We start from the raw sequence: 12,699 nt of genomic DNA, 5'->3' as shown, positions 1-12,699 counted from the left end.
TTACAGGTCGAAACTAGCGCGCAAAGGGCCGACAGCCGCGAATTTGAATAACGCTTCGCCAGTCGGTCTAGCTCCGCTTATAGATCAACAGTCGAACCAAAACAAGTGAGTGGTCGACACGTTGGCCGAGGTAACGAGCGTCATCACGAAAGCCTCCGAGAAGATGCTGTGCTGGTCTCACTCGGCCTTCGAGTCTCATGATCTCTGTAGCTTTCGATTTCCGGTAGTCTTCGATTATTAAGCGGCTCGGAAAAGCGTATCGATCGGCTACCAAGCTTCGATAGCCGCCGATTAATATCTCGTCGTCTGATTTAACGATCGTCAGCCACCCTTCGCGTCTGACGATCGATTAGAGAAGAAGAATAAAAATACAGAATCGGTAACTAACGCAAGCGTGCATTCGTCTTTCGAAAGAAACGTTAAACACGTTTAAGTAAAACAAAAAAAAATTATTACTAAGGGGTCGTGAATTCCTCCGCGTGATCCTCTCCGTTCGTTTCGAGACACTGATCGAAACGTAGCAAAACGTCGATGAGGCTGTCACCGTGCGAACTCGCGATACACCTTTTAACGTCGTATTTGAATTTCTCGATATTAGTCGGTTGCGCGAAGCGATTCTCTGTAAGCGCGAAACTGCATAGGGCGAACAGGAACGTATTTTATGCCTAAAATAAAACATTCCTAAGACGATCATAGAAACGAGGCAAAAGATATACACACTGTAGGTATATACTCGTATGAGATGATGTGTGCGAGAGGAAGCAAGAAAGGGAGGGAGAGAAAGAATTAGGAGGAACGAAGTGGCGAGTTAAGGGGAAACACCACCTTTCAAGCCGAAAAAAATGTTGATATCTGAGAATTTTTTCTGGCGATACCAAGTATCTAATATGAATATGTGACACGTGTAATGAAAGTACATACCTTAAATATTCTTGACAATATTCATAGAAATATGTTACTATAGAAAATCGTGACGTTAACATATTTTTATGATAATTATCAGAAATATTGTTCGAAGTATATACTTTAAATGTACACAACAAATGTTTGTTATTTGCCACTTGGTGTTATCACAAAAAATTGTCAGATCTGAAAATATTCTTTGCCCCGAAAAGTGGTGTTTCTCCTTAAGATGCGTCTACACTATGTAACATAACACGTTATATAGCAAAGTTATAAAACTTGTTAATGAAAAAATGTTAATGTACGATCAACGAAGGTTAAAAAACATTGTTCTATAACGTGTTGCAAGTCGGTCTAAATCAATGTGAAGCAGATTTGAAACACTTGCCATCTCCCATATGCAGATGGTTCGTCACGTCAGTCTGACTGAAATCTTTCGCTGAAAACTATTTCCTTTTACTGCTTCATTAACAAGTTCAACACGGCATGACCCACCGATGGGTCAAACTGCAAACTTGTTAAGAATTCGTCACTCGAAGAGGAATGTACGAAAATGGTTGTCGCTGTGAACGCGTTATTGTTTTTTTAAAATGATTACAAAATGAAATAACCTCATACCATATATAAAATATGTACTATTCACTATATTGGTATACGCGGACAGATTATTACTATTATAGTACTATACAGTGCAGTATTATAGTAGTATATACCGTTCTCGCCCTAGCAGTGTACTACTATAGTGTTGTACGTAGTATGTATATACACGTATGCCTGGTTTATGGTTCTTACTAACGAGATGCAGAATATCTCAAAAACTTGTTACAATACAGATAATGTAATCTAGTAACAAGTTATAAAAACATGTAAAACAAAGTTACGAGAGGATTTGTTATATAACAATGCTCTGTTATATAGTGTAGACCCTGCTTTATGAATTTTTGCGTGTTCATGTCTGGAGATTATACACCGAGAAAGGGTGCGGATTATTTCGTACAAGTTAACACGGTGAACGTTGAATAATTGATAGTGATTCGTTTACGTATTAAGTTTACAACTTTGATCGTCATCGAAATACACGATCCTTTCCCCTACAACCTTGTTTCGCGTTGGAACACGTTTTGCGCCTCGGATAAATTGTTGAAATTTTATAATTCGACCTCCTATTTCAGTCGTGAACATAAATTTGGTTCAAACGATATTTTTAGGTTTTTGTATTCGATAAGGGACAAATCAGATGTTTGTTGCTATTTAAAAAGCTCTCTTTCACGTTTTGATCAATATTTATTTATTGAAATATTCTGTATTGATTCCAGAGTTTACTATTGTTTAAAGAACAACTCAGCATATACATAAACAATTTCAGAGAAACGATTACCAATATGTTATCTTGCGAACTTACCCGAGTAAATCCTGAGGCGGATTATTTTCTCGGTCGTTTATACGCGGTAGCGTACGCGTAAGTGTACCCCGCTCCTGTTGCCGTTTTTGCTTGCTAACTGTTGTAGAGTCTGATAGTTTTATTTTGTTAACGTATCGACGAAGAACGAGAGTCCGTAATCCCGTAAGTTGTACAACACACTCGACGCTTAACCCTTTGAAGCAAAAGATTTAGACGAAATTAATTAACAGGAACATCGATTATTTCTTCTTTGTTCCGATCGTGTTAATTTGAAATCGTAAATATTTATATTATTAGTTAATGAAATTATAAATTATTGATTCTATTTCGTATTTATGTTACGTTTTTGTAACAGTATAGGTCACGTTTCGAATAGTAGCTGCAGTCACCCTTTTGAGTGATACAGTTACAACATAGTTGATTATTTGTAATTGTAAATTGAATACATGGATGTATCTGCGTCATTTGTTGAGTACATCTAGCAATCACAAATTGTCATGTCTGTAATGGTTAAAATACGATTCAAAATGCAATGTTTATTATTTCGTATCGTATTATTAATATTTAATTATTTATTGGCGAGAGCTCTCCAATTAAAAAGAATAATTCTTGATCAGCATGTTGCAAAATAATTATCATGAACAGACTAATGAAATCACTGAAATTTATTATTTCTTCTTTTATCCAGAGTTATCGAATAACTTGATAATTCATATTGCTAGATTGTTATTCATGTTTAATAATGTACCAAAGAGATTCCGTATCCTGTTGGAAATCGGAGAGGAAGAACTTCGTGTAAGATAAATGTAAGAGACTAGTAGTAATAGAAGATATAAGGGAAACGAAGCATTTTTCACGAATATTCATAACTTCTCCAAGCAAATGTATTAAAAATCTGAACCGAAGGATGTAAGTAGTTTACTGTATGTATCCCTGTTTTCAGAGATGTCCATCGTACATCTACGAAGTAAATATACTTTAGTAAATTTAGAATTAAAACAAAGACTTATAAGATGCGTTTTTACACGATGATACAAAAATTAATGTATGTATAATTAAGCTATTACTGTTTCTTTTTTTGTTTTTTTTTTTGTTTTTTTTTTTTTTTTTAATCCACAGGAAAATGCCTACAAACTGTACAAGGGTATAATGCTTATGGGCGGGAACAATATTTATTGATATTACTTACGATGTACAGTATTTAAATTTAAATTTTATTATTTGTATATAATTTATTTATTATATGTAACGAATCGGGCGTGTAAGTAAAACGAAGCTAAAATTGCAAACGGTTATGCACTAACTATCATTGCTTCAGGGGGTTAAAGTCTTAATTTATGACGTAAAAGGATAATGAAATCGGAAAGTAAATGCGAAGGGGATGAAAAATAAAAAAAAAAATGATAATGAAAATCGATGGAAATACAAGGAACATGATACGAGACTTGAATGAAACGCAAGGCACCGTTGGTCAGGTTAATAATCATTGTTGTTATTAGGAGTCAAAATACGGAATTAAAGAGAATGAGTCGAGAGGGAGAAGGAGAGAAAGGAAAGACATAAAAAAAGAGAGAATGAATAAGCGTGACCGCGCGCGAGAGAGAGAAAGTGAGTACGAGAGAGAGTACGAAAGAATATGTTTGCTTATACATATATATATAAGGTATGTATATTTGTATATATACATAGATATGTATGTATACACGTGTACAAACCTTACAAATGAAGTATATTATATAAATATATAAATAAATTTAATATTAACGTAAGCATTTTGTCAAATGTCAAAAATCATCCGATGACGTACGGAGAAAGTTTAACGATGATTTGATCTGTACCAAGTATGTAAGTTCATATACTTGTTTGTAAGTTACCTAAAAATCTATTGCGAAAACGTTTTCATTTCTGGTCGTTTGCTATGAGAAACATGCATCGATGCTGTAACTTGTATTTATTATTATTATTCGATTTTCGCTAGGCTCACTGTAAGTGGTAACGTGTAATAAATCGGTCAATAAAAAGCTTATATGCTTAACGAATTCTTTTCAGAGTATACCCGTTTTTTATGTTGATGCATGACGCAAAATAAACGTACTCTTATGCAGATCCCCGTTGCTCGATGCTGGTTTACAATCTTTTATAAAACGAAGTATAAAAGGACACAAATTAAACATTTATTTAATCATTACCAATCCCTGTACAATGGTGATGAATTGATAATAACGATTTACAAATTCGTTCCTACTCATGGCGTTGGTATCTAATCTTATATTCTCGGTCAACTTCGTACAGGTATCCGCTAGTGTTTGTACAATTTTTTGATCACTTTGGGCAGATAAAATGTTCTGTACAAGTTGCTGATATTCCTCTTGATAGCAACACAGCAAATTATAAAAAGCCATGCCCGCGATAAATATGAAATCTGGTTCGATTTGATGCGATAAACTTACAGTCATCAGTAACTGAAAAAAAAACAATTATGCCAATTCTGGAACACTTGTGTAACAATCGTATCGAAATACTAAATTGAATACTAAAGAAGAAAATTCTAGTTCAGGAGTGGGGATTGTCGATTCCTCGGAGGACCACGCATATTTACCTAAAGAAGAAAAAATAGACATGTCTATAGTTCGTTAAAAGCTGTTAACTTTTTAACGTTAAAATAACTATATGAAAAGACTGTAGGTTCCCCATCCCTGTTCTAGTTGTACTCAATTTTGATTTCTTTTATAATATCCGAAGGTATATAAGATAAAGAATAGAATTTGTAATGTATAGAAAACTTAGATGAATGAGTAATTGTAATATCATTTACATTTAAGAATGGTGCCATTAATTTATTTCGTGGATGTTCGTTTGAACTATTGTAAATATGTTGTGCCAAATTTTGAATTATTTGACAACACATTGAGAATATTTCGGAACCAAACGAGAATAAACCTAATTCTACCGATGCTAAAAGCGATCGTAACAATTCAGGAGGTAAATTGCACACGTCATCAGGAAAACTTTTACAACGCGATTTTATCATCTTAAAATATCTGCAACAAAAAGAAGTCGTATTTGAATTCAATTATGATATATAAAGTTAATTAACAAAGTATTGTCGCTATTAATACGATAATGACAAATGTTCACTTACTGCGAACACAGTGATGGGATTTTTAGTAAATCTATAGTCACCATAGGCATAATTATATTTAAACCGCATAAAAATATATCCGGTAATTCCTTACTACTGACATAAGGTCCGAACGTAGTATCTTTGTTTAAAATATTAGTTAGAAGCTTCATTAGCAGCAAAATGTCTTGGCAATTGCTTTCTTCTGTAGTTGAATCTACAGTTACCCGATTAGCATTGCAACGCGCATAAATTTGTATTGTACTTAAACAAATTTCACGCATTTGTCGTTCGGTTTCAGTCTAGAATTATAAAATAATGTAAAGGATAATATTATTTAATCGTTACTGTTCAAATAACAATAATTATTTTTACCTCTTCTAAAAGCCGAAGAATCTCTTTGTTTGTACACTCGACGAGGAGCTCCAAAATTAATTGTACTATTTGCTGATAATTGTGGTATAAAGACAGTAAACTCGGAAGTTCCCGTAATACTGGTCGAATGTATTGGAACAATGATATTATGCCGGATTGTATAATTTGCACACATTGTACGCCTTGTGCAACTCCTGTTGCAACAATAAAATATTTTAATATACTGGTACTTCTTTACCGTTTGTTTAAATGTTAATAGGCACATATACAAGCTGTGCCATTTAGACTGTTTTAATCAACGTAACTTTGTTTTAGATGAATTGATTTTTAATATTTCAAGGTGTCTTACCAATGAAACATTCTAAAATATCTATAATTTGAACTTTAATTTCTTCTTGGTGATAACATTGTAAAAACTTCCCATCCGAAGTAAGCTGTTTGCATCTGTCCTGTAATACTTGTATAGTCTGAGACCAATAAGATTTGTCGTGAATAATTCCATCTTTAACAATTCCAGCTTGAACCACGGCGCGCATTAATCCTCTTTTAACCACTTGCTGGAAGTCGTATTGTCCTTTTGTAGCTAGATCTATAATATGTCCAAATCGTTCAGACTTCAACACGAATCTGGCTCTGGAAATTATTATATGTTTCCTCAATCTTTTGAACAAATTACTTTACTATTAAATCTAATCGTGATATATACAACATTTAGTATATCAGAATAAAATATACTCTTCTTCCTTACTAACAAGAAAACACTGGTGACTATTACACCCCGATTTTGATGGACATGAATTACGCCATCATTTTCGAGTTATAAGCGTATAAGTAAACGAGGCGGCTCGGACAAAAGGGGCAATTTCTCCCATGAAACGCAAAAGTGGTACGAACTGAAAATGATGTAATTCGTCAAAATCGGGGTGTAACGGTCATCGGTGTTTCCTTGTAAGTATTGTAAAGCATTGAAATGTGAATTTTTAATATTAATCCTCGGACGACGGACATTTCTGACCGTCGTACTGACCCATATAGAAGCACGTCACGGATCAAATTTCGAATCTAATTATATTTCAAATCCAGATTCAAAAGTAACCCAAGTTCGTCGGCCAAAGATTAAAATGCAAAATTAACAATTTTACAGAATGATCATTAAGCAAAACATATGAGACACGTATTTCTTTAGTGGTGTGTATATTTTAAAAACTGAATTAATAATATATTTTACTAGTAATAAATACGTTAATTCATTCCACTTTGGAAATTTATGATAGAAATAGTGCATTTCTTATTATACAAAATATATCACTATGAGAATAAATCGTTAATGAAAAATTCTACTTGAATATAAGGTTGAACAGTTTTTTTTTTTTTTTTTTTTTTTTTTTGACTGTTTGCTAAACAGTCATCCTGCAAAGCGAATAAAAAATTTTATGCTAGAAACTTTTGAGCAATGAAACTGTACTTTTTGTCTCACCTATCATTTATAATGATCCTATTTGTTCTTTATAATTATAGTCTCAAAATACTTGTATACTTTTGTAGATTTATGCTTGTGGTACAGTTCCAATAAAAAAAAACTATAATAATAATAATAACAATAGAATGAGTTTCTAAACAATGATCACAAAGAAAATTATAATAATGTTATCTTTAAATCAATTTCTCTCAGAAACAGGTACATATTATCACCTACCATGAAACATGTGCCCCATATGAAACAATCATCCGGCAAAAATCTTAAAGAAATTCGAAATCCGTTGATTCCACCTGAAAGACTCAATAAATGTTAATTAAAGTCCTTTGAAAATGAAGACCGCGGCAAAAAATATCGTTGCTCCCAAACAGTTTATTCTAATGACTATTTTATACCATTGTCATATACTTACTTCTTTGGTAAATCAACAAGAGCTATTAATAATTTTATAGTTTCCTTCATTAATGCTGGTTCACCTTTAAAAGCGTTAATATTTTGTACTATTTTTTCAATAAGAAAATTTATAGTCCATGATGCACCGGGCGTATCTTCTCCGAAAGCTTGTATAAATGCAATACTTATTACAGAATAATGATCTTCTACTAATAAGAGGTAATGAAGGGACCATCTGTGTAAAAACCACATTACTGTACAACTTAATTCTGGGCTTAGTATACTATCTAGACGAACGGATATTGCAGTTTTTTCTATGGCACACAAACGAAATACATTTGCTACTAAACGAATTACATGATCTACTGATTCAGTAGCAACATTAATATCCGACGAGACATTCTCCGATGATGCTAAAAATTGTAGTGTGAGATTTAGGTCAACTTTTCCCTGTTGTACCTGAAAATTACTGTACAGTAAACAATACAACCTGTACAGTAGTTATGCTTTTTTTTTTATCACATTAGTTTACAGACCTGTTCCATGCTATATATCATTATGTCAGAAGGTATTACGGCAGTTTCACCTTCGGACTCCATACAAAGTACGTGACCTGTTATGAGCAGTAGCCAATGTATGTCTTCGTATAATTTAATCATAGATATATCCTTTACTGCATTTAAGGATTCAGGTTGTCCTACTAATTTATTCAGAATTTCGCGTAATTTAAGCGTACGATCTTCTATTAAATGTGCCAATAATGGAAGAGAATGATTTGGAATTTGTCTTCCGAAATTTCCTGAAATGGAAAAAAATAATAAAGTTTTGAAAACACAGCATTAAAAAGTAAAAGACGAAATGTAAATATGATACTTACCAATTGTTTGCAATTGTTCCTTAAACCTAACTTTATCATCTATCTCAAACTCCATTTCTTCCTTGTCAAGATCTTTTTCTTCTATATTTCTTATACCTTCTGGTGCAGACAAATGAGACTGTAGATAAATATTAAATATCTTGACAGAACTTTGTTTACAAAACTCGGCAGGAAATAGATTTGTCTCTGACCAATATAGCCATGTTTTGAACAAAGTATCTAAAGCTTCTGTATACAAGCAATCATCAATACATAACTGAAATAAATAAACGTTTCATAATAATTAATTAAGAAATTACAAGATTCTATATTTACAAAACACAGTGTATAATGTAACTTACCGATTCTTCTTGTGCTGCATTTTCTATGAATAGACAAGTTATTCGAGATAACTGTTCCATAAATGATGTAAACATATCATCAGGTAAAGATTTAAAATTTTTACGAAAAAAATTAAAAAGATTTCTTATAATATTAGCAATTCCATTTGCTTCTTGGTCGATAATATTAATACTTGTAATAAATTTTAAAAATCTCAGCATGTAATTAGAAAGATATTGCAACTCGACTTGTTGTGATGACATTATTGTACCACTCAAGCTTGCCATTTGTACTAAACAAGTTCTTGCATGATGAGCTAATTGTAAATTACCTCGTATTTTCCAATACAGTGTAAAAAATAGGTCTAAGACAGCTGGATCTAACACTACATCTTGCCAATCTTTGCTTAACTTCAATGTTGGACTACTTTTTGATTCGAATTCTAATTCGATTAGAGGTAGTACAGTGGAGTTAAGGAATAAAATTAAGTGAATAAGAAAACTAAACTACCAATATATATATAAAAATGAATTAAGGTATTTTGTCATAAAAAGGATATTTCTTACAGAAAGAAATCTCCATGTAAGCGTATTTTCTATAATTGGGAGTAAGTATTTCAGAAGAGTCACAGTATCCTCCTGCATATCTCCTGTAACTAATTCGTCGAGTATTCTGATAGCAAAGTTGAAAATTCTTTTCAAAATATCAGCTTGGAATATATCCTTTTCATTAAAATGACTTTCCCATGTTAAGTCTATATTCGAGGACTTAGCATCAGTTGCATATTCTTGCATTATAGCAGATATGAGATTGCATCCCAGAATTTTCTGTGAACATTACAAAATATGAAATGAAGCTCATTGAGTTACTCAATTCAATTCAATTTCACGTTATTTACTTTTGACAAGTCACCAGTCATTATTAAATTTTCCACTTCATCTAATGTGCGTTGTCGTTCTTGTCCAGAATCATTAATACTTCCCTTTTTGATTATAATTGCAATAGTTTGTATTATGCACCCCTTGACATACTGAGCTAAATGTGGTTTGTTTATCACATAATGAAAAAGGTATTGTTTTAAAGAAGTGATATCTCCTTCTGGTAAAACTGGCCATTCTCGTATCAATGCTATCTTTATTAAGCCAGCTGCTTCAAAAAGAATGTATTCACTGGTATTTGTTTCCAAAATTTGTCGACAGAGTTGATAAGGGAATTTAGTTTTACGAAAATTTAAAAAAACTTCTTCTGCAGGTCGACGTTGCTCTGTTGAAATTAAATTTGGAGGTGCCTAAAAATATAATACAACTACTAAAACAAATACTTTAACAAGTAGTTTTAATATATTTTATACAGATATGACAATACATTCTTAAGATATCTTGTTTGCATTGAAAAATGATGATTTTTCTATTGAATGCATGTTATGTACAAACAAATAATATAAAAAATATCATACTATAGTCCTAATAAACTTAAAAATATTATTTAAATATCCAATAACCAAATTCATACATCGTAGAATAAAAAGAATGTTTACTATATTGAAAATTTTCTTTTATATTACATTGAAAAATACAAAATACAACAGTATTAAATATACGTATTGTATGATATTTATACAGTTCACATAACATTTGTATACATCGTCTTTTACGATTTATTTGTAACATATATTCATTATAACCTTCTTAAAAGAAATAAAAATACATGAAAGAAATCGTAAACTTACTAAAATTATTTGTGCAGCTTTTTCTAATTCGTTAATTAGGTGTTCTGCCATTTGTTCTAAAAGATTCACGTTTTCCAAGTAAAATAATTGTCTGTAAACAAATTTGTCGTTAATAATGTTTGTTACATATTCTACTTCTGGCACCTGTGTTGCCAGACGAACCGGGTTTTTCGCGCATGCTCAACCCACAACGACGAAGACGACGAGCATAACCCAATATGAATTACTATGATACACAGAATAGTCTTACTGAGTTTTAATAAGTTTTACAGAGGCAATACTCTTGCCAGAACCTCTGATGTTCGTGTCCTTTAAATTTGCTCTAAGCTTACCAAATAAAATTACCATCATGCGAATGTACAACAAAAAAATACTTGTATATTTCAAAAATCATTTATTTACTATAGTAAAATTAATTACAATACATAAATACATATTTAGCTTATCATATTCAGTGCATAAAACTATTTACAATATCGATCTGCCTTCATTTTACTTCTTCTGTCTAATAAAGTTTCATGTAAGGTTCCTTCAATTTTTGCTTTTTCTAATTCAGTTCTATCTGATTTATTTATCCTTAACTTTTTGTCCTGAAACTTTTGAAACTTCCTCCTAAAATATAATAACATTTTTGATTTGTAATACATAATGGCAACTTATTCTTTTCTTACACAATAATTGTATCACTTACACATAGTTCACTTCAACATCTTGCAGAGAACCCTGTTCTTCTTTTGGGACATCTTTATTTGGATCTTGAGCTTTTTGAGTTATACTTCTAATAGTACAAAATTCTGAAGGTCCAGCAGTTTTTGTTTGACAAACAATGTCATCTTCATCTGTAAGCGAGATAAAACAGCTATTGCTATTTAAAATAGCAAGTTTGTTATCCTAAAAACAGATTATAGATATATTATTTTTTTGATTGTTATATACAAGAAACAATGTTGCACACAGCATTCACTAAAATACCTGAAAAATTGGCTCCCATTGTTCGATCATGCCCACTGCATCGCTCCTTCCAACGACAACACCTTTTTTATCAACACCTAAATACTTTCCATAACCAGATTTCAGTGCAATCTTAGTTTCACCTATTGGAAATGCTGTCAAGATTTCTTCTGGAGAAGGACCTTCGCCTTCATCATGAGGTGCACCTAATGTAAATAATCCATTATCTAAAGCTTTCATGTAGGTATGATTTCCAAATTCAATCGCCACTGTTCCTGTAACTTCTGATACTTGTGTAGCTTTCCACCATCCACCTATACATTTAATAAAAATATGGAATAATTTACATAAAAATACACATTATTATAAATAATATTAAACATAGTTAAAATACCATGAGCTATAATATCTTTATCATCAGTAGCACTAACATGTTCCTTCTCTTGCTTCTTTGATTTTCGTTTTTTTGATCTGCAACAAGTAAATAAAAAGATTACGATTTAAAAATCATAACAAACAGGTAAGAGGTTACCTTATTTTTTCGCCTTTCAAAACAAGTTTTCCAGTTCTAACTTTATCGTATTCTGACATTTTCTTGTTTTTTGTTGTACTAATTTATATTTATTCAACTTTGTCAATTGTTTCGTGCTTCCTATTATTATTAATACAATTGTTTTGTAAAACAGTATCTGAGTGACAACGGTAAATTCGTCTCAATGTTTGCATACTAATTCACAGAATAAAGAAAACAATATAAAGAAAAGCTAAAGGAAAATTTAACATTTGAGGATTACTTTTCATGCGTTCTTGATTGTTATTAAATAACTATTAATGATTTTCTGTGACGACCACACGTTACAACATCGACACTACTCGCTTTATTTGATTATTTGTTAACTTTTCGCAAATAATTTTTGCAATTTGACGCTTCCGGTGTACAGTATGAATCAGTGGCAACATACAAGGACCATTGTTGTTATGATTTGTATTGAAATTAAATAGTTATTAAAATTTTTCGACAACGTTGCGCCGATTCTGTACAAATAACGGTGTACGAGAGAGAAAGGTATACCGTGAACCGAACCGACAAACTGGCCAGTATAGGTTGCCGCATGATAGGGGTACCCCTGCGCCTACGAGATGGCAACCG

General features: G+C 32.1%; 3 protein-coding genes across 20 annotated transcripts in view; 1 reads left to right on the top strand and 2 right to left on the bottom strand.

The window, feature by feature from the left end:
• LOC128886691 (kinesin-like protein unc-104) overlaps positions 1-4,344 on the top strand; it is a 38,748-nt gene extending 34,404 nt beyond the window's left edge. For all 18 annotated transcript variants that reach the window (XM_054141810.1, XM_054141812.1, XM_054141811.1 and 15 more), the window contains one exon: positions 7-4,344. Coding sequence is in view for 6 of the 18 variants with exons in the window: in XM_054141812.1 (XP_053997787.1) it covers positions 7-109 (103 nt within the window). In the remaining 12 variants the exon portion in view is untranslated. The remainder of the gene's footprint in view (positions 1-6) is intronic.
• Positions 4,345-4,457: 113 nt separating this feature from the next.
• Positions 4,458-10,780, bottom strand: LOC128886695 (exportin-4-like). The gene is made up of 12 exons (XM_054141818.1): positions 10,599-10,780; positions 9,768-10,157; positions 9,429-9,696; positions 8,890-9,329; positions 8,549-8,804; positions 8,208-8,470; positions 7,691-8,130; positions 6,151-6,434; positions 5,802-5,995; positions 5,448-5,728; positions 5,121-5,346; positions 4,458-4,767 (listed from the first exon to the last, which is right to left on the bottom strand). The coding sequence occupies exons 1-12, from the start codon at positions 10,647-10,649 to the stop codon at positions 4,480-4,482; spliced, it is 3,381 nt and encodes a 1,126-aa protein (XP_053997793.1). The 5' UTR covers positions 10,650-10,780; the 3' UTR covers positions 4,458-4,479.
• A 198-nt stretch (positions 10,781-10,978) lies between these two features.
• LOC128886708 (protein FRG1 homolog) lies at positions 10,979-12,642 on the bottom strand. The gene is made up of 5 exons (XM_054141842.1): positions 12,082-12,642; positions 11,944-12,020; positions 11,571-11,863; positions 11,290-11,489; positions 10,979-11,210 (listed from the first exon to the last, which is right to left on the bottom strand). Exons 1-5 carry the CDS (start codon positions 12,138-12,140, stop codon positions 11,063-11,065), a joined length of 777 nt encoding a protein of 258 aa, XP_053997817.1. The 5' UTR covers positions 12,141-12,642; the 3' UTR covers positions 10,979-11,062.
• Between the last annotated feature and the right edge of the window lie 57 nt (positions 12,643-12,699).

This window comes from Hylaeus anthracinus, unplaced genomic scaffold (assembly GCF_026225885.1).
Source record: "Hylaeus anthracinus isolate JK02 unplaced genomic scaffold, UHH_iyHylAnth1.0_haploid 11985, whole genome shotgun sequence".
NCBI lineage: Eukaryota > Metazoa > Arthropoda > Insecta > Hymenoptera > Colletidae > Hylaeus > Hylaeus anthracinus.
The sequence above is the reverse complement of the archived record's forward strand: the minus strand, read 5'-3'. Positions and strand labels throughout refer to the sequence as shown.